General features: G+C 36.5%; 1 protein-coding gene across 27 annotated transcripts in view; it reads left to right on the forward strand.

Annotated features, from left to right (window-relative positions):
* Positions 1 to 24,474, forward strand: part of ABI2 (abl interactor 2) — a 112,771-nt gene that overhangs the window by 53,289 nt on the left and 35,008 nt on the right. For 6 of the 27 annotated variants that reach the window (XM_030802840.1, XM_030802845.1, XM_030802844.1 and 3 more), the window contains 5 exons: positions 965 to 1,141; positions 11,476 to 11,573; positions 15,084 to 15,230; positions 16,029 to 16,153; positions 22,917 to 23,075. In XM_030802840.1, the coding sequence (XP_030658700.1) occupies positions 965 to 1,141; positions 11,476 to 11,573; positions 15,084 to 15,230; positions 16,029 to 16,153; positions 22,917 to 23,075 (706 nt within the window). Of the gene's footprint in view, positions 1 to 964; positions 1,142 to 2,941; positions 2,960 to 11,475; positions 11,574 to 15,083; positions 15,231 to 16,028; positions 16,154 to 17,155; positions 17,339 to 22,916; positions 23,076 to 23,655; positions 24,093 to 24,474 lie in introns of those variants that run through there. The other 21 variants (XM_030802827.1, XM_030802831.1, XM_030802830.1 and 18 more) reach the window with 9 other exon arrangements.

The raw sequence follows: 24,474 nt of genomic DNA on the forward strand, positions 1-24,474 counted from the left end.
AAAAAATGGCTTTTTTGTTTTTTGAGACAGGGTCTTGCTCTGTCACCCAGGCTAGAGTGCAGTGGTGCATTCATGGCTCACTGCAGCTTTGACCTCCTGGACTCAAGCAGTTCTCTCATTTCAGCCTCTCAAATAGCTGGGATTACAGGCACATGCTATCATACCCAGCTACTTTTTGTAGAGACGGGGTTTCGCCATGTTGCCCAGGCTGGTCTTGAACTCCTGGGATCAAGCAGTCTGCCCACCTTGGCCTCCCAAAGTGCTCGGATTACAAGCCTGAGCCACTGTGCCTGGCTTTATTTTTAACATTATATTTCAGCCCTCTTTCTTTTTAAATAAAAAGATGTTTAAACATGAATAGAAATTATACTAATAGGTCATTAAAAATGTAACTAGATTAATTTCGGGGGCTTTCTTAATCACTATATTAGTCTAAATCTTAATGGAGAGGCAAAAATTAGCATGCTTTAACTCAGGGGTTGGCAAACCTTTTCTGTAAAGGAGCCAGCTAATACATACTTCAGTTTTTGTGGGCCATACCATCTCTGTTGTGGCTCATCTCTGCCATTATAGTGTAAAGCCTAGACAGATAAGCAAGTGAGCGGCATGGCTGTATTCCAATAAAACTTTACTTGCGGAAAAGCAAATTTGAATTTTATATAACTTTCACGTGAAGGTTTTTTTTTGTTGTTCTTTTCTCCAAACATTAAAAAATGTAAGCACCACTCTTAGCTTGTGGTCTGTAAAAATCAGGTGATGGGCCAGATTTGGCCTGTGAGCCATGGTTTACCAGCCCTTGCTTTAACCTAAAAATGGAGAAAATCAGTAGTCCAGAAGAATAAAATTTAGCAAGCATAGTTTAGAATATGAGTAGCAATATTAAATCTCTAGGCATATATATTTTGATTTTTGTGGATATTAGAACTATACATTTTTGTGTTGTTTTTTACATTATATTTTGCAGACAGTTGATATTCATAAAGAGAAAGTTGCAAGAAGAGAAATTGGTATTTTGACTACCAATAAAAACACTTCAAGGACACATAAGATTATTGCTCCAGCCAACCTTGAACGACCAGTTCGTTATATTAGAAAACCTATTGACTATACAATTCTAGATGATATTGGACATGGAGTAAAGGTAGGTATAATTTTTTTCAAGCTTTTAAAAGTAGTAACCTATAATGAAACTAACTCTTGAGAAAATTAAGCTTTTTATCTATCTTTCTTTCCTAGAGGACAAAGTCTTGACCCAGTTGTGGTTGTGAAGATTCCTTGCTACTATAACTGTTTTACCCTTCTTGCTTTTTCTTAGTGATGTATTCTCAAGTTTTAAACAATCATCTTTGAATGAATTATATTTGCTTAGTTATGCTAATACCTCCTATGGTTTGAGTAAATAAGTGTAGTGTAATCTTTCCAATTTTAATTTGACTGATTAAAAAATCATTCATCATGTTATTATGAAAGTGTTTACCTTATCTCAAGTATTTATCAGCAGACTTTTGGCATTAGTTTTCAAAAACAACATATATTAATAAACATGTACTTCGAATTTTTCTAAAATAATTTTATCCCAACATTTTGGGCAAAAATAGTGTTAGGTAAAAGTAATAGGTGAATTAATATTGCCACTGCTTTTGAGTGTGTAACTATTATATATTTTGGCTGTCTTTTAAGATGTATTTGGGTGTCTAGAACATGCAAATTTCATTTAAATTGGTGTTTGAACTTAATGATTCAGAGCTTTAGCTGAGTATTAATTTATGTCTGATCAGTAGTTTGAAAGACCGTGACTTACCAGATTTGACTAAATAAATATACATACATGCTTATACTGTACAGTTCATGTAGTTGATTTTTTTTTCTAATGTAAGCATACTTAAAAAACACACTGTTACGGGTGGAAATCAGTTAAATCTAAATTTAATGTAGATCTAGGTAAAAAGAAAATATACACTGTAAGTTTATTTTTAAAATCTCTTTCTCTTCAGAGTTTCGATGCAAGCACCATTATCTGGAATATGATATTTAATTTAACTTTTTTGAGACAGGGTCTCACTCTGTCACCTAGGCTGGAGTGCAGTGGCACAATCATAGCTCGCTCCAACCTTGTACTCCTGGGCTCAGGTGATCTTCCCTTGTCAGCTTCCCTGGGACTACAGGCACGTGCCACCATGCTGAGCTAAATTTTTTGTTTGTAGTGACAGGGCCTGTCTGTGTTGCCCAGGGTGGTCATGAACTCCTAACCTTAAGTGATCTTCCCACCTTGGTCTCCCAAAATGTTGGGATTACAGGTGTAAGCCATCATGCCTGCCCAATATTTAATTTTATAGCCAATACCTACATGCATTTAGATTACTGATAAGAGCATGTTGAAATAAGATGTGTAATTGGATGGTTAGTTAATAACTGAAATTTCTTCTAACTTGGGAAAATTTATTCAAGGCTAACAACTGCTAATGGAATATTTTAGAATACCTCCAGAATCTAATGCCAAAAAGACACTTAGAATATAAAATAAGACATTTGTGTTTGCCCAATTACATAAGAAAAAAGTAATCACATTTTAAAAAAATATATAATTCATAGGTTTACATCCCCCATTCTTATAATCTTCGAAGTAAAATGTTTTTCTTTCAGGATTCTAGCCCCTTCATTTTTTGACTTTCAGTGTTTAAGGGTCATTAATTTGAAGAAATCTTTAATAAAATTAAAGTTTGGAATAAAACAGTATCTTAAATTCATCAAAGAAACTTCTGTTCATGACACATTCTGCTTTAACCACTCTTTCTATGATCTACTGAAACATTATTTTGTTAATGCTGAATGCTTAACTTGTTTTTTCTTTTTTTCCTTTCTCTTCACATCCTGAAGTTTCAACTAACCTTTCAATGCTTTTTTTCCTTACCTCTTTTATTTGCTCCATTTATGCATTAAGTGGTTGCTTAGATTTAAGGTAAGAGATTCCAGGGCTGGATTTCCATTCTTTGTTCTTATGTAGAATATTACATATGGGGAGTTAAAGAGATAGTTAACACTTGGCCTTTTAAAACCCAATAAATAATTCCTCCTTTTTGTTTTATTTTTTGTCATGCAACTTTGTGGTGTGTCTTCATGTTCCTTGAGGGCAGATATTTTTGTCTGTTTTGTTCACTGCTCTATCCTTTGTGCCTAGAACAGTACCTGACACACATTAGGTGCTTAGTAAATATTTGTTGAATGAATGGTTATTTTGTAATGTTAATATATTTTGTGAAACTGAAATGTAAGCTACCCTATCATAAAAATATTATGAAATATAATTAGGTGGATTTTTATAAATATAGAGACTTTGTTATGAATCGGAGGGCCAATTAATGTGCTTTATTTAACCCTCCCCCTGTGTAATAGCCTTTTTATTCTATAAATGGTGTGCTTTCTGATATACCTTATGGACAATATGTCATTATCTTTTAATCAGTGTAAAGAAATTGAGAAGCAGAAAATATTCAGTGACACGGGTTTTTTTTTTAAGTTGCAGTATCATATTTTGTAGAAAAATTATTCTTTTTTCCAAATAGCTGTATAAAGAATATATTTCAATATAAACTGTAAGAGCTTTTAAAGGTGAATATAATTATATGCAAAACATCAAAAGCTCATGATAATGTTTAACAGAATATCAGTTAAGAATTAGAGATATTTCCTGTTATGATTCCTTTCAATAACGTTTTGGTATCGTGGAGGATTCGTGATAAAAGAAATTCAACTATATTCAAGAAGCCTGCCTAAAATACAAGGTTACTAAAATTATATACAAAACTTAGCATGCATTTCTTCTTTGATTTTTTTTTGTAGGTGAGTTTTATAGTTTATTTTCAAATATATATTCCTCCCATCTAACACCCATTATTTGCCATATCTTTAGTGTAGAAAGTGATGACAAGATGACTGAGCTCTGAATCATTAACTAGTACTAACTATGGCCACACAACTTTCACCTGCCCGTGGTAGGTAGATTTGATTGGAAGAGCCCAGGCATATGGACTCCTGTATTATTGATTGGATTGTTGGTTCCAAATCCTCAGTCATGGTGAGTAAGTGTGGAATTGTGAAGAAATTCCTTTTGCTTGAAATAAGTGGGTTGCAGTGAACTAGACCAAAAGCAGACTGTGGCTGCTTTGGTCCTTTTACCCTAAAGTCTGTATTCAAATTTTGACCATTGATGTGTTAACCTCCAAAGTGATAGAAATACGTGGAAAGTTTAACTGAAGAAAAAATACAGAAACACACAAATTCTTTACCCTTAAAGTTTAGACTAGCTTGCCCAAGCCACTATCTCATGCTTGTTTTCTCTAAGCCCCACTATGATTCCTTCTTGATGTTCCTGCGTCAGGATCTGTTTCCATTGTGAGAGATAGGCCAAACAGAGTCTCCTAGAAAGATCTAATGAAGAATCACGCTTAGATAAGATCCCTGAGCTTTTTGGAGACCTGTGGATTCTAGCAAGTGTCTTAGAAGTCTCCTGATGAGCAATAGCATTGTGGATTCCTTATCCTCATTTAAATCAGGGTAGCTGATATAAATGTTGTTTAAAATTTAAAACCTATTTAAGACCTAGTCCTTTTTCTTTCTACTTCTCTTTTTCTCTTTCTCAGCACTTTTTGAGCTCTGTCTTTGCTGCTCCCATTGCTGTCATACTTTTTTTACTTTTCAGACAGTCTCTAGAGAAAGTCATCATACTTTAGGACCAGACATGTGGGATTTGACTCAGAAGAGACCTCCTTGTTTAAAAGTTTAACTTTTACTATTTTATACAGCATGTTTGATGCTTAATGGTTCTTGTCATCTGAAATTTGGATTAACTTTTTCTTCAGTCAAGTTACAAATTTAAGAGTTCATAAGATTTTTAAAAACAGTATGGTAATAGTTTTACAGCAAAGGACGTACAAGGTCAGTGGATAGAATGCCATATTGGAGGTGTTTTCATATATACCTAAGGCCACATAAAAGTGGAATGTACCTTGAACTGGTTCCTGTTCCCTACTCTTGTTTTTTTTTTTTTTTTTTCTTTTTTGGAGACAGGGTTTCACTCTGTCACCCAGGCTGGAGTGCACTGGTGTGATCACGACTCACTGCAGCTTTGACTGCCCTGACTCAAGTGGTTCTCCTGCCTCAGCTTCCTGAGTAGTTGGTACTACATGTGTGCATCACCATGCCTGGCTATTTTTTAAATAATTTTTTGTAGAAATGGGATCTCACTGTGTTGGCCTGGCTGGTCTCGAACTCCTGTGCTCAAGCCCCCCTCTCACCTCGGCCTCCCAAAATGTTTGGATTACAGTTGTGAGCCACCATGCCTGGCTAGTACTCTTTTAGTAGTAAAAAGAATTTTAAGACCCTGTTACTGAGGTCAGTATGATGTGTTTGTAATGAATTTTTCTGTTGAAAGCATTAAAATTGTCACTAATGAAGCTAAACTTAAGTATTTTTAAAATAAGCATATTAGTTTAATCAAAAGTAATAAAAACTTCTGATTTTTAATGTATTATTTCAGTTCAACATCACCCAAGCAGATTCTTTTTTTTTTTTTTTTTCTTTTTTTTGAGGCGGAGTCTTGCTCCATCACCCAGGCTGGAGTGCAGTAGCACGATCTCGGCTCACTGCAACCTCCGCCTCCCAGGTTCAGGCGATTCTCCAGCCTCAGCCTCCCTAGTAGCTGGGATTACAGGCTCCTGCCACCATGCCCGGCTAATTTGTGTACTTTTAGTAGAGACGAGGTTTCACCATATTGGCCAGGTTGGTCTCAAACTCCTGACCTTGTGATCCACCCGCCTCAGCCTCCCAAAGTGCTGGGATTACAGGTGTGAGCCATCGTACCCGGCTCAGATTCTTAATAATTAATGAGCAGGGCTTAAGGGTTTTACAACCAGCAAATTAAGAATATAATACTTTTAAAAATTTTGCTTAAGATCTTGAAGATCCATCATTTAGCCCCATGTTTAAAAAATGGACCGTTTTCACTTGAGTACTATTTTTAGCAAGTATTTGTCATTCCTTACAGAAATATGATAAATTCCCCTTATATTTCTAGCTTTCAGGTACAGTTGAAGGTGCACTCTTAAAAGTTTATCCAACACAGCACCTGGAAGAAAAGCTTTATAGTAACATCAACCTTTGAGAGACCCATCTGTTTTTGCCTATAAGTTCCAACCTTAAGCCATCAATTCTGTTTTGACAAAAGCCAGTTGTTAGAATCTGTTTTCAAAATCAAGCAGGAGTTTGTCCATCTTTATTTCTCTTGTTTTCTTCTGCTTTCTTTACCTGTTTCTCTTTCCTCTTACTCCTAATCTTATATTCCCTTATTCTCTATGTTTTATTATTGGACTCTCGACTCGATAGGCTTTTTTGTCTTTTAACCCTTTTACTAAAAATCTTAACCTCTGTCCTGAATTTGTACTCTAATTCCTGGTTTCAGCTTTGATTTTCCTCAGAGGATCTTTTGGTCCTTTTCCTGGTGTCCCTTAGGAATTGAAGTAGGAACATACATCCTCTGAAGAGAGGGATAGAGGTCTCTAGAAGGCCAAATAATTATGTACTAGATGGGACTATAATGGGGAACAAAACTGAACAGAGAATGAGGGCCCAAAGGTGACTGACCTCAGCTTTTTCCCATCCTATTTCACATATAGACACAACCTACACACACTTCCCCTCTTCTATTTGTATATTTAAATTCTCTTTTCTTTTTTTTAAAGAGATGGGATCTTGCTCTGTTGCTCAGGCCAGAGTGCACTGGCATGATAGCTCACTGTATCCTTGGGCTCAAGTGATCCTCCTGCCTCAGCCTCTCAAGTAGCGGGACTACAGCCACTCCTGGCTGTTTTTTTTTTTTTTTTTTTTAAAGACATGTGGTCTTGCTGTGTTGCCCAGTCTGGAATCCTGTTCTTTTAAAACTTAACAAGTTTAAGAAATTATTAGGGAAGTTTCATAGAGAAAAACCGGAGCTGGTTTTTCTAACGATTTCTTCCCACGTTGGTATTTCTTTTTTTTTTCTTTTTTTATTTCTATAGAATCTGTAGACATTGCTTTTTCTTTTTTTTCTTTTTTTTTTTTTGAGATGGAGTCTCATTCTGTCACCCCAAGCTGGAGTGTAGTAGCGCTATGGCTCACTGCAACCCCTGCCTTCCGGGTTCAAGAGATTCTCCCTGCCTCAGCCTTCAAGCAGCTGGGATTACAGGCACCTGCCACCACGCCCAGCTAATTTTTGTATTTTTAGTAGAGACAGGGTTTTGCCATGTTGGCCAGGCTGGTCTCCGAACTCCTGACCTCAGGCGATCTGCCCACCTTGGCCTCCCGAAGTGCTGGGATTACAGGCATGAGCCACCATGCGCAGCCAGACGTTGCTTTTTATTTTAGGCATGTAAGTCTTATTTATTTCAAAATACCTTTAAAGCAGAGAAATCATTCTATAGACCGTTTTGTCTCCTTTTTTTCCCCCACAGGCTCCCTTTTTTTTTTCCCCACATGCCTTTACTCTTGTGCCTAGAGGTCTGGTAGGAGATTAATATATGAGGGGTATACTGCACATAACATTTTAGGATGCGTCTGCCACTGTTCTGTTGTAGTAGGTCATCTGTTAATGGGAGGTTTCATAGCAGAGGTGATGTCTTCTATGAATTAGAGATACTTGGCTGTCCAGGCATGATATTTATAATGAATATTATATCAGTATTCAAGGAAGTATTGAATGTACCAAAGAAGGTAGAGCAGTATAGGTAGGAGCATTGTAGAAAAAGTATTAAGTCACAATAATTGGCTTAATGAGTGCTGCCAGTTGTAGTGATCTCCAAAGCCTGGTCATAAAGGAACTGTTTCTACCTCCGGTGGTATTTGCATTCCTTCATCATAGCCTAGTGGGAAAGTGTTTGAGCTGTGGCCATGCATTAATTTTCATCACCTAAATGAAATATTTCTTCTGTTTTGGAGGTTTCTCTCTGGTAGGGAAAAAGTGGGGACTTTTCCAACTTTTCTTTCTTGTACCTAATACCTGCTTCACTTAGCTCTTGAGATCTTTTCATTTTATGAAATAAAAAAAATACATAACAAAATTATGATTGGTACCGGCCACCAGAGTATTGTTCTAATTTCCTAAACTGTTGTATGTGCCTGATGATAGTTCTGCTATGTTTGTAACTTTAAAAAGTATTTCAAGTGAAATTACTATTATGAAGTGGCTGCAGTATTGCTTTGTTTTCCTTGTCTTGAGTTTATGATATGTGTTCTGTCTCTCTCTCTCTCGCTCTCGTTAAGTTGCTCTCCATCAGCACATAGAGATCTCATGTGTTTTGCTACTTGTCAGGAAATGTTTTATCTCTTAAATACTTCTCTCAGAATAGTTGTTTTAGGATCAATCATGATGGCTGTCTAGTAAATATATTTTTATATTTACCAGATTATTTTAGTTCTGAAATATAGTTTAACTTTAATTATGATGTAGATTTTACCTATTATAAAAATTGTTTTGTTTGGCATTTATTTCTGTTCTTCCTTTTCTTCAAATTTGATGGCAGTATTTATATCCTGCATAGCATGTTTATTGCTTTACTTAGCGTAGAAACATTTTTCACAAGGGAAAAGATGCCTTGAGGAAATATTGAAAAACTTTTAATAGAAAGGTAATGAAATATTAGTGAGGTATAAAATTAGGTTGTTTGAACATTCTACAGAGACTCTTGTTTCTTAAGTGACTTAGGTTAGTCATTCAATCCCATTAGCCAAACAAATATACAGTCATTTGATGATTCTACAGATCATAAAATGTACCAAGTTATACTCATAGAAATGTTGGCCAGGCGTGGTGGCTCATGCCTGTAATCCCAGCGCTTTGGGAGGCCGAGATGGGTGGATCACCTGAGGTCAGGAGTTCGAGACCAGCCTGGCCAACATGACGAAACCCCATCTCTATTAAAAATACAAAAAGTAGCTGGGCGTGGTGGCACGCCTGTAATCCCAGCTACTCAGGAGGCTGAGGCAGGAGAATCGCTTGAACCCAGGAGGTGGAGGTTGTAGTGAGCTGATATCAGGCCATTGCACTCCAGCCTGGGTGACAGAGCGAGACTCTGTCTAAAAAAAAAAAAATAATAATAATAATAAATGTCCACCAGATTTTAATATAGAGATTGCTTATTTTATGCTATTTTTTTGGGGGGTGGGGGGTAGGTCTGAAGACTTACAGAAGATACTGCAATTTAAACAAAAACACCTTGCATACCAAAACCTAAAACAAATAAAAGTTGGAAAGCTCTTTTCAAATATTTTAGCTATCCCATGTATAGAATAAAATTCTCTCTTAAATTCCTGCTCCTTTTCCTTCCTGTTTCTCAGCAAATTGATGTAGTTTTAGTGTTTGGTTCACTTCTCCCTCATCACTTAAAGTAACTTTGGGTTTTATGTTGTTTAAGGTTGAGCTTAAAGGACTTTGGTTACCACTTTAAAAAAATCTTCTGATTTCAGAAATTAATATATGCAGTTTTAAAAGCTATTCATTATTTGTCATATTACTCCTAAAATTTTCCCCAAATGTGGATTGATTTTTTTAAAAAAGCTTTTTCTGGCATTTTCATTTTAAGATACGAGTAGTATACCCTCTGCTTATTAATGAGAGGGAGAGCAAGGATAAGTTAATCTTTACTTTTACTTGATAATGTTTGTTTGTTTTTATTGTTTAAAAGCAACTACAAAAGGATTACAGATAAATGCTTCACTTTAAAATATTGACATTTCAAAGGTATCATTTGTCATTAAAGATTGTTTTAACATCACACACAACTTGTTCACTGGGCTATTCATTTGAAGAATTTGTTTCTTGAGATAGTATTTCTTGCCTATTCAAATAACAAGTAGTATTTTAGGATTTTAAACAATTCCACTTAAGCCAGGGTTGGTTTTGATAGCCTCACTTCTCTGTATACAATTATGATTTGCTTTCTTAAAATTTATATTCTGAAGTTACAGTTATAAATATATTCTGATTTCAATGGTATAATGTCTTGCAATTTTATTTAGAAAGTATAATTTGACTACTCTAGCCATATTATTTTTAGAAAAGTTGAGGTCCTTTTTCAAAATATGTTTTGAAGATGGCAATTCAAAATATTAGGGTCTTAAAATAGAATCATATATGAACCTGTGTGGTGAACATTAACCCATTGGTAGTCTCAACTTGAGACTGCATTTGAACTACACTTGTGAGTGATTTTTCTTAGCTTTTTGAGATAGCCAGGGCTTTCTGTATAAGTGCTAACATACTCCTTTGGTGACCTCCATTATTCCCAGATTACCCATCTTTCCCACACTTGCATTTTCAGTTGGGGATAGAATAGTGAGAAGAGTTACGGTCCAGCTCTGACTTAGGACTATGTTACATCTTTCTCATGCCTGAATTCACCTTCAGTTTGGGCCGGAGTGGGTCCAATTCCCATTGGAACTAGGACATTGCCTGTGGCCCTTGTGCTGCTCCCAGTTGAATGGGATACCTCAGCCCTAACTTTCTGGTTCAGATGTTTAGGAACATGGCTTGAACTTCTAGCAGTTTTCAGGTAGGTGGTTCCTTCATAAGAAGATACTAACTAAATCGGACTTATAAGGCTGGCCCACAACTTAAAAAACTAATATTTTCTGTATATATTACATGATTTGTCTTTATATTCTCTAGTTACAGTGGATCATATACATAGTTGCATATTTTTATTCGGGAAATGTATTTTGCTTATGATATGCTTACTATCTAAAGAAAGTTACTGGCCGGGTGCAGTGGCTCACACCTGTAATCCTAGCACTTTGGGAGGCCGAGGCTGGCGGATTGCCTGAGCTCAGGAGTTTGAGATCAGCCTGGGCAACATGGTGAAACCCCGTCTCTACTAAAATACAAAAAATTAGCTGGGCATGGTGGCATGCACCTGTAGTCCCAGCTACTTGGGAGGCTGAGGCAGGAGAATTGCTTGAACCTGGGAGGCAGAGGTTGCAGTGAGCCAAGCTCGTGCCACTGCACTCCAGCCTGGGTGACAGAGCGAGACTCCATCTCAAAAAAAAAAAAAAAAGTTATCTCTAAAAATAAGGAATTGCTTAAAAGCATTATTGTTTTTGATTGAGTTACTCTTTATTAAAACTAAAATTTTGTAGTTATTCTATTTAATTTTAATTGAATGTAATATCAAATAGTCTAACCAGTGATCTGTTGGTGTGATGGCCTAATGGCAAATAAAGTCTTTGCATACAAGTTTATAATGATTTGAAAATCTCACGTTAGGAAGAGTCCTTTGAGTACAACTGTAGAATAATAGTAGAGTAGAGATTGCATATGAAATGCATGGCCTCTAATTTTTTCCCTGTATTTAAACCTTCCCTTCCTTTGTTACGTAGTGTAGCATTATTTCCCAAAAGTGCCACTTTGTTTCACTGCATACAAGTTGAGTTTTCCTTAAAATTTTTTAGGTGAGTACCCAGAACATGAAGATGGGTGGGCTGCCGCGTACAACACCTCCAACTCAGAAGCCCCCTAGTCCCCCTATGTCAGGGAAAGGGACACTTGGGTGAGTATATAAGTAGTAATTGAAAACCATTTTGTGTAGTATTGTTTAAAAATGAAGCACAACATACATTTAAATTATTTTTTGAATATTTGAAGAGAGACCATTTTCTTTGTAGGATTGTTGTTTGTGTGTATAACTTTCTCTTCTCTTAGGAAACACATTTTTATACTTCAAAAAGATTTGTTGAGGAATTATTTTTCTAGTGAATTTTAAATTTGAGGTAAAATCCTAGCCCAAGTTCATGGTTTATTGTAAATTGCAGTCTAATTTTAATTCCTTTTCTTTCAGAAAATTTATATAGTCTTTTATATTACAGTTTAACTCCAACTATCCTTTTTAAGCTGTGTAGATTATAAAATATTGAGCTTCAGGCCAGGTGTGGTGGCTCATGCCTGTAATCCCCACTTTGAGAGACCAAAGTGGGCAGATCACTTGAGCCCAGGAGTTTAAGACCAGCCTGGGCAATATGGTGAAACCCTGTCTCTATGAAAAATACAAAAATAAGCTGGGTGTGGTGGCACGCACCTGTAGTCCTAGCTACTCGTGAGGCTGAGACAGGAGGATCACCTGAGCCCAGGAGGTTGAGGCTGCAGTGAGCCGTGATCATGCCACTGTGCTGCAGCCTCGGTGGCAGAGTGAGCCCCGTCTCAAAAAAAAAAAAAAAAAAAAAAGAATATGGAGCTTTATTTTGGTCCTACAGAGTTGGGCTCTAGATTTGACTTTTGGCAAAAATGGCCAATTAATGGAAAAGCTTGACTTTTTTTCTTCTAGAGCATCGTATTATAAACTTGACTTACTGTGATTGAGATTTATGATTAGGTTGGCATTAGTATAGCCAGGTGATTAAAATTCTGTTTCAGCTGTGCTGTTACTTTATAATTCCTACATAGTCAGCTGCCAAGAATTCGGTTTTTTCATCTGTAAAAGGGGGGTAATATTTGTCCTCTGTCAATTTTTTAGGGTCACTGTACCACAAATTGGATGTTTAAAAATGTATAAGACAAAGACAAAATGTTTTGACAACCATTGGCTTTATGATATATGCTAAACAAGTTTTTAATTGACAGTCTTGTTTTTGGCTTCCTCAGCACCACCGCCGCCGCCGCCACCACCACCACCACCACCACCACCACCACCACCACCACCAACAACAACAACAACAAAACAACCACAAACCTTCAAATAACTGAAACCCAATCAAGCACTGAATCAGGATAGGACAAAATGATTTGAGATATAGTGGAGGATAGTGCTGGAAGAGAGATAATAGGACAGTAGGAGACCAAAGAATAAAAATAAATTCTAACCAGGAATAGGATGACTTTATTAGGGGTGGACAAAATAATTCTGCTTAGAGAGAGAGAAAATCTAGTGGATCAAATAAGATTTAAACTTCAAGGTAGAATGTAGATGGCATAGTAGTGTATAATGGTGCCAGGGGTCGGGGTAGAGAGATGAAGAGAAACTCTGTTTTTATTTTCCTATGTAAACATTTACATTTGTATCATGTGTAGTGCCTTATGGATTTTGTTGGGTTTTAAGTCAAGATTGTTAGTAAGATAAGCTACTTAGTCCCTAGAAAGTCCCTAGAAAAATGGAACTTTGTGTTATTTTCAAGTTTTGAATATTTGCTCATATACCAGTGTTTGTTTTCCTTGTATATTAGCAATGGTTCTGCAGGATCCTTGGGGACCAGAGTTGCTGAGGCCCACTCTGCTAGTTGATGGCTATAACCTGTTTTTCCACATAGTCTTTGCCTAGTCACCACATTTTGTTCCTTTGCTCCTTTTTTTTTAAAAAAATCTTATTTGTATCATTGCCTTCACTCTGTAGTTCTCAAAGAATTTTTGCTTGGATGCAACAGAGCTTGTTATTTTTTTGAGACAGAGTCTCTCTGGAGTGCGGTGGTGCAATATTGGCTCACTGCAACCTCTGCCTTCTGTGCCCAGGCAATTCTCTTGCCTCCAGGTGATTCTCCTTCTTCAGCCTCCTGAGTAGCTGGGATTACAGGTGTGCGCCACCATTCTCAGCTAATTTTTGTATTTTTTAGTAGAGATGGGGTTTTGCCGTGTTGGCCGGGCTGGTCTCAAACTCCTGAGCTCAAGTGCTCTGCCCGCCCCGGCCTCCCGAAGTGCTGGGATTACAGGCATGAGCCACTGCACCTGGCCGCAACAAAACATTTTTATTGCCTGGGAAAAATTGTCTGAAAACTAGATGTTGGAGAAATTAATGTTTCCCATTTTATTGTTTAATATTTGCATTATAATTTAAGAGATGCCGGAACTTCCTTTTAGTATTTTAAATCCAAAGTCCTGACATTACTTTTTCCTCTTTTGACCCAAGATTTCATCCAGTGTCCCTTATTTTATTTTTAATTACTAATGTATATATATATGTAAGGAGACTTTGAAGGGTAGTAGAGTAAATTGCAAAGTGATCTCATCCAAAATCAGTGATCCATAACTTGAGTGCCCCAGGAGAGCAATAGTTAAAGGAACTCTGGGATCCATACATAAGTCAGTAGAGCAACATCATTTCAGGAAAAGAAAGCTTTTTAATTTTCACATCTTGATCAGTTCTTATTCTTTTAGTGACCAAGATCTCATCTACAATATGTCAATTGACTTTATCATTGTCATAAAGAATTTGGAAACCTAAGTAGAAATGAGAACTAATTTAATAATCACTAATTTCCCCATGTGCATCCTGTTTCCTGTCATATTTCCTTTCTTCCTCTTTTCATCCTCTTTACGAGGAAATTTTGGGAAAAGGCGGGAAATATGTGTTAATAAATCCAGTCTGGCTTGTATTTTACAGTTCAAAGTAAATAATATAGAAAGGCTGTTGTGGTGGTCATTCCCTTCCCCCTACCTTTGTAAATGTTGAACTCTGAGGAGGGAAAGAGAAGAGAGATCAAGGTGAAAGTTGAGGGAGAAAGTGAGAATGGAAGATGAAATTAAAGTGTGTATTTTTGTATACAGATGTACTTTAATTTCTGTATATTTGGTATATAGAAAGGGAAATGAGTTATTATGGCTAGTATTGATCATCAGTGTGGGGGTTATAGATCCGAAATCTAGATTTGTAGTTCCTGTCTTTGAATATCTTTGGTTAGGGAGAGAAGGGAGAGGAGAATAATTAGTGCATTCATGAAGTACAGTTGGGAGACTTTAATATGATACTAAAAGAATTCCAGCTCTTTTAAGAAGAGAGTAGGGTCTGGGAAACATTGGCTTAAATGGTAGAGAACCTTTGTGCTCATTGAGAATAAATGAGCAAAATTGCATTAGCACAGGGAAACGAGGTTGGAGACTGAAAAATTACAATATTCACCAAAACCCTACTGGTGGAGAAGTGATACATTAGTAAAGACTGAAATTGGTAGCTGGGTTATGTTAAAACACATTTCCTATCTCTGATTACAAATTGTATCTCACTGCTGGCAACTCTTTGAATTTATTGTGCCGAAACTTGCTTAATCATACAATACATACGCTCTTCTTTTTGTAGGCGGCACTCCCCCTATCGCACACTGGAGCCAGTGCGTCCTCCAGTGGTACCAAATGATTACGTACCTAGCCCAACCCGTAATATGGCTCCCTCGCAGCAGAGCCCTGTGAGGACAGCTTCTGTGAATCAAAGAAATCGAACTTACAGGTATTTTCTCTACCTCAGTGCAAAATGTGATGGTCATAGTACCATAATCTGTTCAGATTACTTCAGGTAAATCTCTCATTTTCCAAGCACTAAGTTCTTTTCCTCACTCTATTCTCCCAAACCTCATCTGATTTCACCTCTCTCTCCTCATGTTCTAATTCAACTTTGAGCAGTCAGGAAGTTGATAAAGAACAGACATCTCAAAGTGCAGACTTCTCTCCAAGTTTTAAGAGTTCAGTTGATCTGGAAAAAAAATTATGGACCAAATGTGGGAAATGTCAGGTTGTTTTTTGGTGGAACTTTACAGATGAAAAACTATACATAATAAAACACTAATATGGGATAGTACATCAAAGTATGATTATTAATTAAAATTACTCAAATCTGTTTAGGAAAATGTGTTTATTTTATTATAATAGAAGTTTCTTCAGATAGGCATTAAACTGGAATATAAAAAGGCAATATTTATTGTTTTAATATGTTAAACCTCAACATTTATCACATTTATGGATAATTTTTTCAAAATGTGGTCAAAACAAGCTTATTGAACTCAGTTTTTCCCTCAACTTTATTAATTAATAAATATACATACATATATATATATACACACACACACACACACACACATTTTTTTTTAACCTGTCACTGACTTGGAGCTCAAGGAAATTTTTTTTTTGAAGCGGAATGCTTTTGAATTACCTTTATTGTAGCTACATTCATCTCAGAAAATGTCGGGAAGTGCTGATGATCTCTTACTGTTTATAAATACTCATGTTTTGGTGGCTCTTATTTCTTTAGCAGCAGTGGGAGTAGTGGAGGGAGCCACCCAAGTAGTCGGAGCAGCAGTCGAGAGAACAGTGGAAGTGGTAGTGTGGGGGTTCCTATTGCTGTTCCTACTCCATCTCCTCCCAGTGTCTTTCCAGGTAAAACATTCATGGTGCCTCGTCTTCACTTTTCTTTTCAAATTTGATTCAATTTGTGATTTAATTATGGTGGGCTTTCTTCGTAATCAGGATTTTTTTTCTTTAGGAATCATAAATATTGGGAAGTCTTTATATATTTGTTATTTGTAAGCAAGGGATTTGTAAGTGTTTGCTCACTTTGCACTTCTCTTTATGCCTTTGGTGATGTGGCTCAGTTGCTGCTTTGAGGTTTCAGATCACACTTTGTTATGAGTTACAAGTTTAATTCCAGCTAGTGTTATGACAGTGCAGTCTTTGGACACAGTGGGAACTCAGTGTGAGAACCATATTAGTAACAAACGATTGGGCAGATATAACAAGTAGTTTTGACAGTTAAATTTAGGGGATGTATTGGAATTTAGTAGTCTCTGAAAATACTACTCTCTTTTCTCTGAAACAGAAAAATCTGCTTATTTGATTTGAGGAGATGCACACTTAAAACTTAGTTTTAAAAACATGACACAAAATACATTAATAGAATGTTACATACTTAATTTACTTATGGTAACAAGTAGATAATGCCTTTTAAAAATCATAAAGATTTGTGTTTTAAAAAAACTTTTTTTAATCTGATATCTGGAATATGTCTTTTTTGATTTGTGTAATTCAAAATGGAAAACTGTTGTTTTTTAGTGTATTATGTTAGTTTTGTATACTATATACAGAATGTTATGCTAAAAATAATATGAAGGGAACACTTTTCTTCTGGAGTAGTGCTTTCAAATAAAAAGGAATGTTTGTTTTTAATGAATTGAAAAAATCTGCACATTACCCTGAGCATCTTGAATTATTTGCTGCTTATATAGTAATCCTTTAACATAAGTTTTACTCTTTTTTTCAACTCTGTTCTTTTGGTTAGTGTTAAGCACTGAATATCTAACATTAAATACTCTAATACCTTTTCTAATCCTGCCTCATGTGATTGCCTCATTAATGCTGCCTCTTACTCCTCTTTCCCCTCAGCCCCTGCTGTCTCTGCTGGCACTCCTCCCCTTCCTGCTACTTCTGCATCTGCCCCTGCCCCTCTTGTTCCTGCTACTGTCCCTGCCTCCACTGCCCCAGATGGTGCTGCTGGGGGTGCCCAGACCCTTGCTGATGGCTTCACTTCTCCAACTCCCCCTGTTGTTTCTTCCACTCCCCCTACAGGTAAGTATTTGCTTAGTCATTGGCAGGCAGATCCAGTCATCTGGCTATTCTCTTACTTGCACCTCTGATTTTTGTTTGTTTTTGGTTTGGTTGTAGTTTGTATTAAAAAAAATAAGAATAATGTACTAACCAGAAAGTATGTGACCAAAGATTAGCATTTCCTGAGAAAATTGAGGTAAATTTTCTCATACATTTTTCCAATAGGGTAGCATAAATTTATGTTTTTTTATTGCTTGAATTTCATTTATTAGAGATTTTTAAGTTTAATATGGAGCTACCTTCTATACAGTTTTTGGAAATTATCATTAGAAATATTTTTATTACAGGTTAAGTGATTAACAAAAGTCTATTACAATAATTCTAAGGTATATTTTATAGGAAATATTTGATACAACAAATGGAAAGCCTCTGTAAGTCTATTTTTAACAGAATCTGTTGCTTATTATAGCAGCATTGGAAACTCATAGACAATGGACTTTTAAAGAATTTCAGGTTTATTTAAGTTGGTTGGTGTTTTAAAATTGCAATCTAAAATCTGTTTTGATTGGGGAGGAGATAGACTCAATTGCTACAAAATATATTTGTACGGTTAATGATGCTGGCTAGTAAACAGGTTCTTATCTGCCATAAAATGTATGTGTTTGGACATATATCACTGTATTAGTCTGTTCTCACATGGCTATAAATACCTGAGACTGGGTAATTTATGCAGAAAAGAGGTTTAATTGGCTAACGATTCTTCAGGCAGTACAGGAAGCATGATACTGGCATCTGCTTGGCTTCTGGGGAGGCCTCAGGAAACTTACACTCATAGCCTAAGGCAGAGGGGAAGCACACTGGTCACATGGCCAGAGTAGGAGCAAGAGGACAAAGCGGGAGGTGCTACACACTCTTAAACAACCAGATCTCATTATTGCAAGAACAGCTCCAAGGGGGATGGTGTTAAACCATGAGAAACTGCCCTTGTGATCCAGTCACCTGTCCCCAGGCCCCACCTCCAACACTGGGGATTACAGTTCAACACAAGATTTGGGCAGGGACACAGATTCAAATCATATCAATCACCATAGTGTTCCACTTGCCAGTGAAGAACTTCATGGCATTTATATTCAGCTTTGCTGTTATACATGTTAAACATATCATATATAAGATCTTTACATGTTTTAAAAGACACTTTTAGCCAAAATGGATTTTGGATGATGTCATATGGGATTCCTTCTATATGACTTTTAAAGAAAAGCTTTCTGCAGTAGATAAATGTAAACATGGGCTGGTTTTTGATCCGAATACAACTGTTAGGCCAAACTAATTAGTTAAGTATAGGAATCTCGTTATGCTCCTGCTTTGATAAAGAATGCATCAGAAAGGACAAATCACCCCCAACTGAGAGTCTATGTTTTAGTAATTAAATATTAATTGAATAACAGGTGCCTGGCTCAGTGTTCACCAAATAAACATTTATTATGTGAGGGGATAATTAACTGTGGTTTTTAAAACAAAAAGCAAGGTAAATGCCTTATTAATAATTTATATCAGGATAGTCTCTTTTATACAGTACCTGAGTTACCAAGCAATTGTTTTTCTTTTTACTAAGGTATAACTTATGTACAGCAAAATTCACCCTTTATACCATATATGTTTGTGAGTTTTGGCAAAGGTGTACTGACATGTAATTGCCACCACAATCAAGATATAGAATAGTCCTATCATTGCAAAAATTTCCTCCATGCCCCCTTTATAGTCGGTCCTTCCCTTCCACTCCCAGCTCCTGGTAAGCCCTTGATGTGTTTTTTTCTCTAAAGTTGTGCCTTTTTAAGTATAACACATAAATGAAAGCATATAGTATGTAGCTTTTTTGATCTGTTTTTTTTTTGGCCAGATGCATTTGAGAATTACCCATGCTGTTGCATGTTTAAGTATTTCATTACATTTTATTGCTTAGTAGTGTTGTATTGTATGGGGATGTATCACAATTTGTTTATCCCTTTCTCAGAGGACATTTAGATTTTTCTAGTTTTGAGTGCTTATGAATAAAATTCCTATAAACATGTACATACAGGTTTTTTTTTTGTGCACATGGGTTTTTATATCGGGTAAATACCTAGGGAATAGAATTGCTGGGTTATAAGTAAATTTTTAACTTCATAAGAAACTGCCAAGTTGTTTTCCAAAATGGCTGTATAATTTTACACTCCCAGCAGCAATATGTGAGTTTCCAGTTGCATCCTTGTCAGCACTTGGTGTTGCCTTTTTTAGCTTTAGCCATTCCAATACATGTGTAATGGTTTCTCATTACATGTGTGGTTTGGATTTGCATTTTCTTAGTGACTAATGATATTGAACATTTTTTTCATGTGCTTATTTGCCATGTGTATATCCTCTTTGGTGAAGTATCTGTTCAAATGTTTTGCTCCTTCTCACCTTTTTAATAGGGTTTTTTTTTCTTATCATTGAGTTCTTTTATATTCTAAATATATGTCCTTTATAGATTATGAGTTACAAATATTTTCTTCCATTTTGTGATTCGTTTGCTTATTTTCTGTTATTTGTGGTGGGGGGAACGGGGGCGGGCGGACAGAGTTTCGCTCTTGGCGTCCAGGCTGGAGTGCAATGGCAGTCTCCGCCTCACGGGTTCAAGTGATTCTCCTGCCCAGCCTCCCAAATAGCTGGATTACAGGCACCCACCACCATGCCCAGCTAATTTTTGTATTTTTAGTAGAGATGGGGTTTCACCACGTTGGCCAGGTTGGTCTTGAACTCCTGACCTCAGATGATCCGCCCGCCTCAGCCTCCCAAAGTGCTGGGATTACAGGCGTGAGCCACTGGGTCCAGCCTGTTCATTTATTTTTTTAAATGTTGTATTTCAAATAGCAGAAATTCTTCATTTTTATTAAGTGTTATTTTTCAAATTTTTTTTAAATGAATTGTGCTTTGGTGGCATATCTAAGAACTCTTTACCTGAAGTCATAAAGATTTTGTTCTGTGTTTTCTTCTAGAAGTTTTTAGTTTCAGGTTTTATTGTTAGGTTTATGATAATTAGGTATATATATTTTTAAAACCCCAAATGGTAAATCGACTCATTAGTAGTGTGAATAGTGTCTTTTTTTTTTTTTTTTGAGACAGAGTCTCACTCTGTCACCCAGGCTGGAATACAGTGGCGATCTCGGCCAACTGCAACCTCCGCTGCCTGGATTCAAGCGATTCTCCTGCCGTAGCCTCCTGAGGAGCTGGGATTACAAGCGTGAGCCACCACACCCAGCAAATTTTTTGTATTTTTAATGGAGACAAGGTTTCACCGTGGTGGTCAGGCTGGTCTTGAACTCCTGATCTGAAATGATCCACCCTCCTCCACCTCCCATAGTGCTGGGATTAAAGGCCTGAGCCACCACGCCCAGCCCATGTGAGGTTTTAGACTAGATCTAACTATATAAAATTCATAATGATGTTAATCCAGATGTTTTTAACTTGATCCTAGGTTTGTATTAGTTTGCTATAGATTAATTACTGAAATGCTAATAATTGTATTCAGTGGTTCAAATAACTAAATATGCCTTTTAAGTCATAGTTTATACATTTTCATTTTTATCATGGTTACAGAGGCTTCTCAGTTGATAGTGGATTATGTTTAAGCTTGAGTGCTTAAGTTTTTGATACACATGTAAGATGATTAAATGTTATAACAAGCCTTGAGTGCTCTTATAATCCTTATATGACTCCATATGAATCTAAGCTTGATAAACTTTCAGACCTCCTGTAGAGCAATTTTAGTTATGTAAAACTATTTTATAATCATAGACAAGATGAAAAATTGTCAGTGTTTTTTTCCTCTAATACTTTTAATTAAAATTACCAAGAAGATAGTCTTACATTAAAGTAGAATAAAGATGGTAAGACTCAGCTGAGAAATATGAAGCCTGGAAGAGGATATGACTGCAGTGTTTGATCATGAAGATTTGAACAAATCAAGCATTCATCAAATTCTACATTACATAAGTCTTATCTCACTGTGTTTCAAGTAGTTATTTTAGAATTTAAAAAATTTCAGGGTAACCTTAGGCACAAATGGATAGATGAGTGTGCCAGGTATCATCTGTTCCTCCAGTCCCCCCTCCTTAACTCTCCCCTCTTCTCCAGTAGGCTGACCTCCATGAAATGCTTCAATGGATTCTTTTGCCCTTTGGCTTCCTGTTGGGTTTAGCAAAAGTGTTTTTATTCTTTTTCACTTTATCTCCTCCCTTTCTCCCTTTCTCTTTCTCCTTTCCTTTCCCCTCCGCTATCCTCTTGCCCTCCTCCACCCTCATCTCCTCCTCCTCTAGCTTCCTGTCCCCTTTCCGCTTTCTTCTCCACCTGCTTATTTCTCCCCCTCCTCTTCTCTCTTGCCCTCCCCTTCTCCCTTGTCTGCTAGTGTGCTCTCTCATGGGTGCTGTAGTGCTCTGTCTGTAAGAAAAAGTTGTCAGTTTAATGTAGGTGGGAGTGAAGTCAAGGTAAAGTTTAGGGAGTGGATTATTAGGAAATTGATGGATTATGGAATCATGTCTCCAGTTGACATTAGCTGTGGAAGAACTCTCAAGAGAGCAAAGTACAGTGAAATTGATGATAACTATATATGGACTTAGGGATGATATTAAAAATAAGGTATATTTTGACCCTGTTTTTATATCTTAATTTTTTTCATGATTGTTAATTTTTTAGATTTTAATTTTAAGACAAAATAATGTAGCTTTCATGGTAGATTTTTTTGATTAAATGAAAGAAATGTTTGATTTGAAATTATGTCATTTAACCTTTTGTTGAAATACTTTATTTTCCTTTAACCAAACTTTTTTGCTACCTTACGTTTATTATTATTTATTATTTTGGAATAAGACTGTGTGTCAAACATTTTTTCTCTTGCTTTCCCAAACATCATTCTTGTCGATTTTAGTTTTCAGCATTTAGTGGCTATATTTTGGGGGTGGAGTAGATAAATTTTAATTAATTGTGATGATTTTGAAACCCCATCAGATTTTTAATTTAGTGAAATAATAGTGTTAACTAGCAAACTATTTATTTATTTTGAGACAGTCTCACTCTGTCACCCAGGCTGGAGTGCAGTGGTGCAATCTCGGCTCACTACAACCTCCGCCTCCTGAGTTCAAGTGATTCTCATGCCTCAGCCTCCCGAGTAGCTGGAATTACAGGTGCACACCACCATATCTGGCTAATTTTTGTGTTTTTAGTTGAAATGGGGTTTCACCATGTTGGCCAGCCTGGTCTGAAACTCCTGACCTCAAGTGATCTGCCTGCCTTGGCCTCCCAAAGTGCTGGGATTACAGGCATGAGCCACTGCACTCGGCCCTAGTTAGTAAACCATTTAGACATAGCTTTCCAAACTTAATCATATTTTTGTTTGCTTTTCCGCTTTTGTACTCTGATACAATATCAGCGAACAATAACTCACCTTGCCTTGTGTATTTCAGATACCAGTTAAACTAGCTGTTATTTTTAATTATTAAGATTTAGGCATTGTACATAAAGTATTTAATGATCTGAGATAATTTTCTTTTAATGACATGTGTGTGTTCTATCTCTTTTTCAGGTCATCCTGTACAGTTCTACAGCATGAATAGGCCTGCCTCTCGCCATACTCCCCCAACAATAGGGGGCTCGTTGCCCTATAGACGCCCTCCTTCCATTACTTCACAAACAAGCCTTCAGAATCAGATGAATGGAGGGCCTTTTTATAGCCAGAATCCAGGTTAGATTTTTTTTTTGCATTCTATAGAATGTATTTAATTAAAAACCTTCAATTACAAAAATCCCTTAATTACAAATAGTGCATGGTAGGTAGTTAGCACCTTTTGTTGAATGAATGGGAGAATGAATGAATTGTAGGTTGTTAATACTGTATCTTTCAATTCTTTAAAAATAAAATCAGTACGTGATTTCCATGTAAAGTCATACAGCTTAATTTTTCTGAGCAGAATTTTTTTGAATATTTTAGTGGTTATTTGCTTTTTAAAATAACATTGTGGTGAATGGTATTTCCTTTTTATTTAATCAGACATCCTTACTTTATAAATAATAAATAATGAAAGTTGGGTGCACATGAACAGAATTTAGAAGTGGCAGAGGAAAAGAGAACATTTTTGAAGCTACTTTGTGCTAAGGAATTATACTAGCTTGTACAACTCTCATACCAAACCCATGGTGGAAAAACTAGGAGTTGTGTAAATTGAATCAGATATAATAATTACACTAAATAATTGGTTGTATCATGCATGCAGAATAACTAATCAGGAACCTATTTAATAATAATTATTTTGTTTACTCCCCAGAGAGGGCAAGAACAAATATTAGACACCATGGCTATTGTGGACATGGTATGTCAACTTCTTTTTTCTGTATTTTTGCCAGGAAGCCAGTAAGCCTATGTGTGAACACCTCTGATACTGGGTTCAACTCATTCCATTTTTGATAAGCCTTGAATTTTGTGGAGCTGAAGTTTGTCTCTGTGGCTATGACCTATAGTGATATTCTTTGAAAGAGTCTTGCAGAAGAAATTTGATCCTCCAACATAAACAATTTAAATAATGTTTTAATATTATCTCATTTGATTCTTAGAATCATGTACAAAATAAGATTGGTGATCATTTTCTTATATATCTTATAGGTGAGAAAAATGAGGCTGAGGTGATGGTCAGATTAGGATTTGAATTTAGGTTTTCTGACTCTAAGTTCCATGTTCTTTCGTTCTGGTTTTCTTTTTTTTTTTTTTTTAATTGAGATGGAGTCTCGCTCTGTTGCCCAGGATGGAGTGCAGTGGTGTGATCTCTGATCACTGCAACGCCCGCCTCCTGGGTTCAAGAGATTCTCCTGCCTCAGCCTCCTGAGTAGCTGGGATTATAGGCACCCACCACCACACCCAGCTAATTTTTGTATTTTGTTGTAGAGACAGGGTTTCACTATGTTGGCCAGGCTGGTCTCAAACTCATGACCTTAAGTGTTTCACCCACCTCAGCCTCCCAAAGTGCTGGAATTATAGGCGTGAGTCACCGTGCCTGGCCTCAGTTCATGTTCTTTCTATTGTCCTACCTACACATTTAAAAAATCTTTCTCTTATCCTCCCAAGTCTTCTCTTTTTTGGAGGGGAAGGC

The sequence above is a fragment of the Nomascus leucogenys genome, chromosome 22a, assembly GCF_006542625.1.
Source record: "Nomascus leucogenys isolate Asia chromosome 22a, Asia_NLE_v1, whole genome shotgun sequence".
Classification (NCBI taxonomy): domain Eukaryota; kingdom Metazoa; phylum Chordata; class Mammalia; order Primates; family Hylobatidae; genus Nomascus; species Nomascus leucogenys.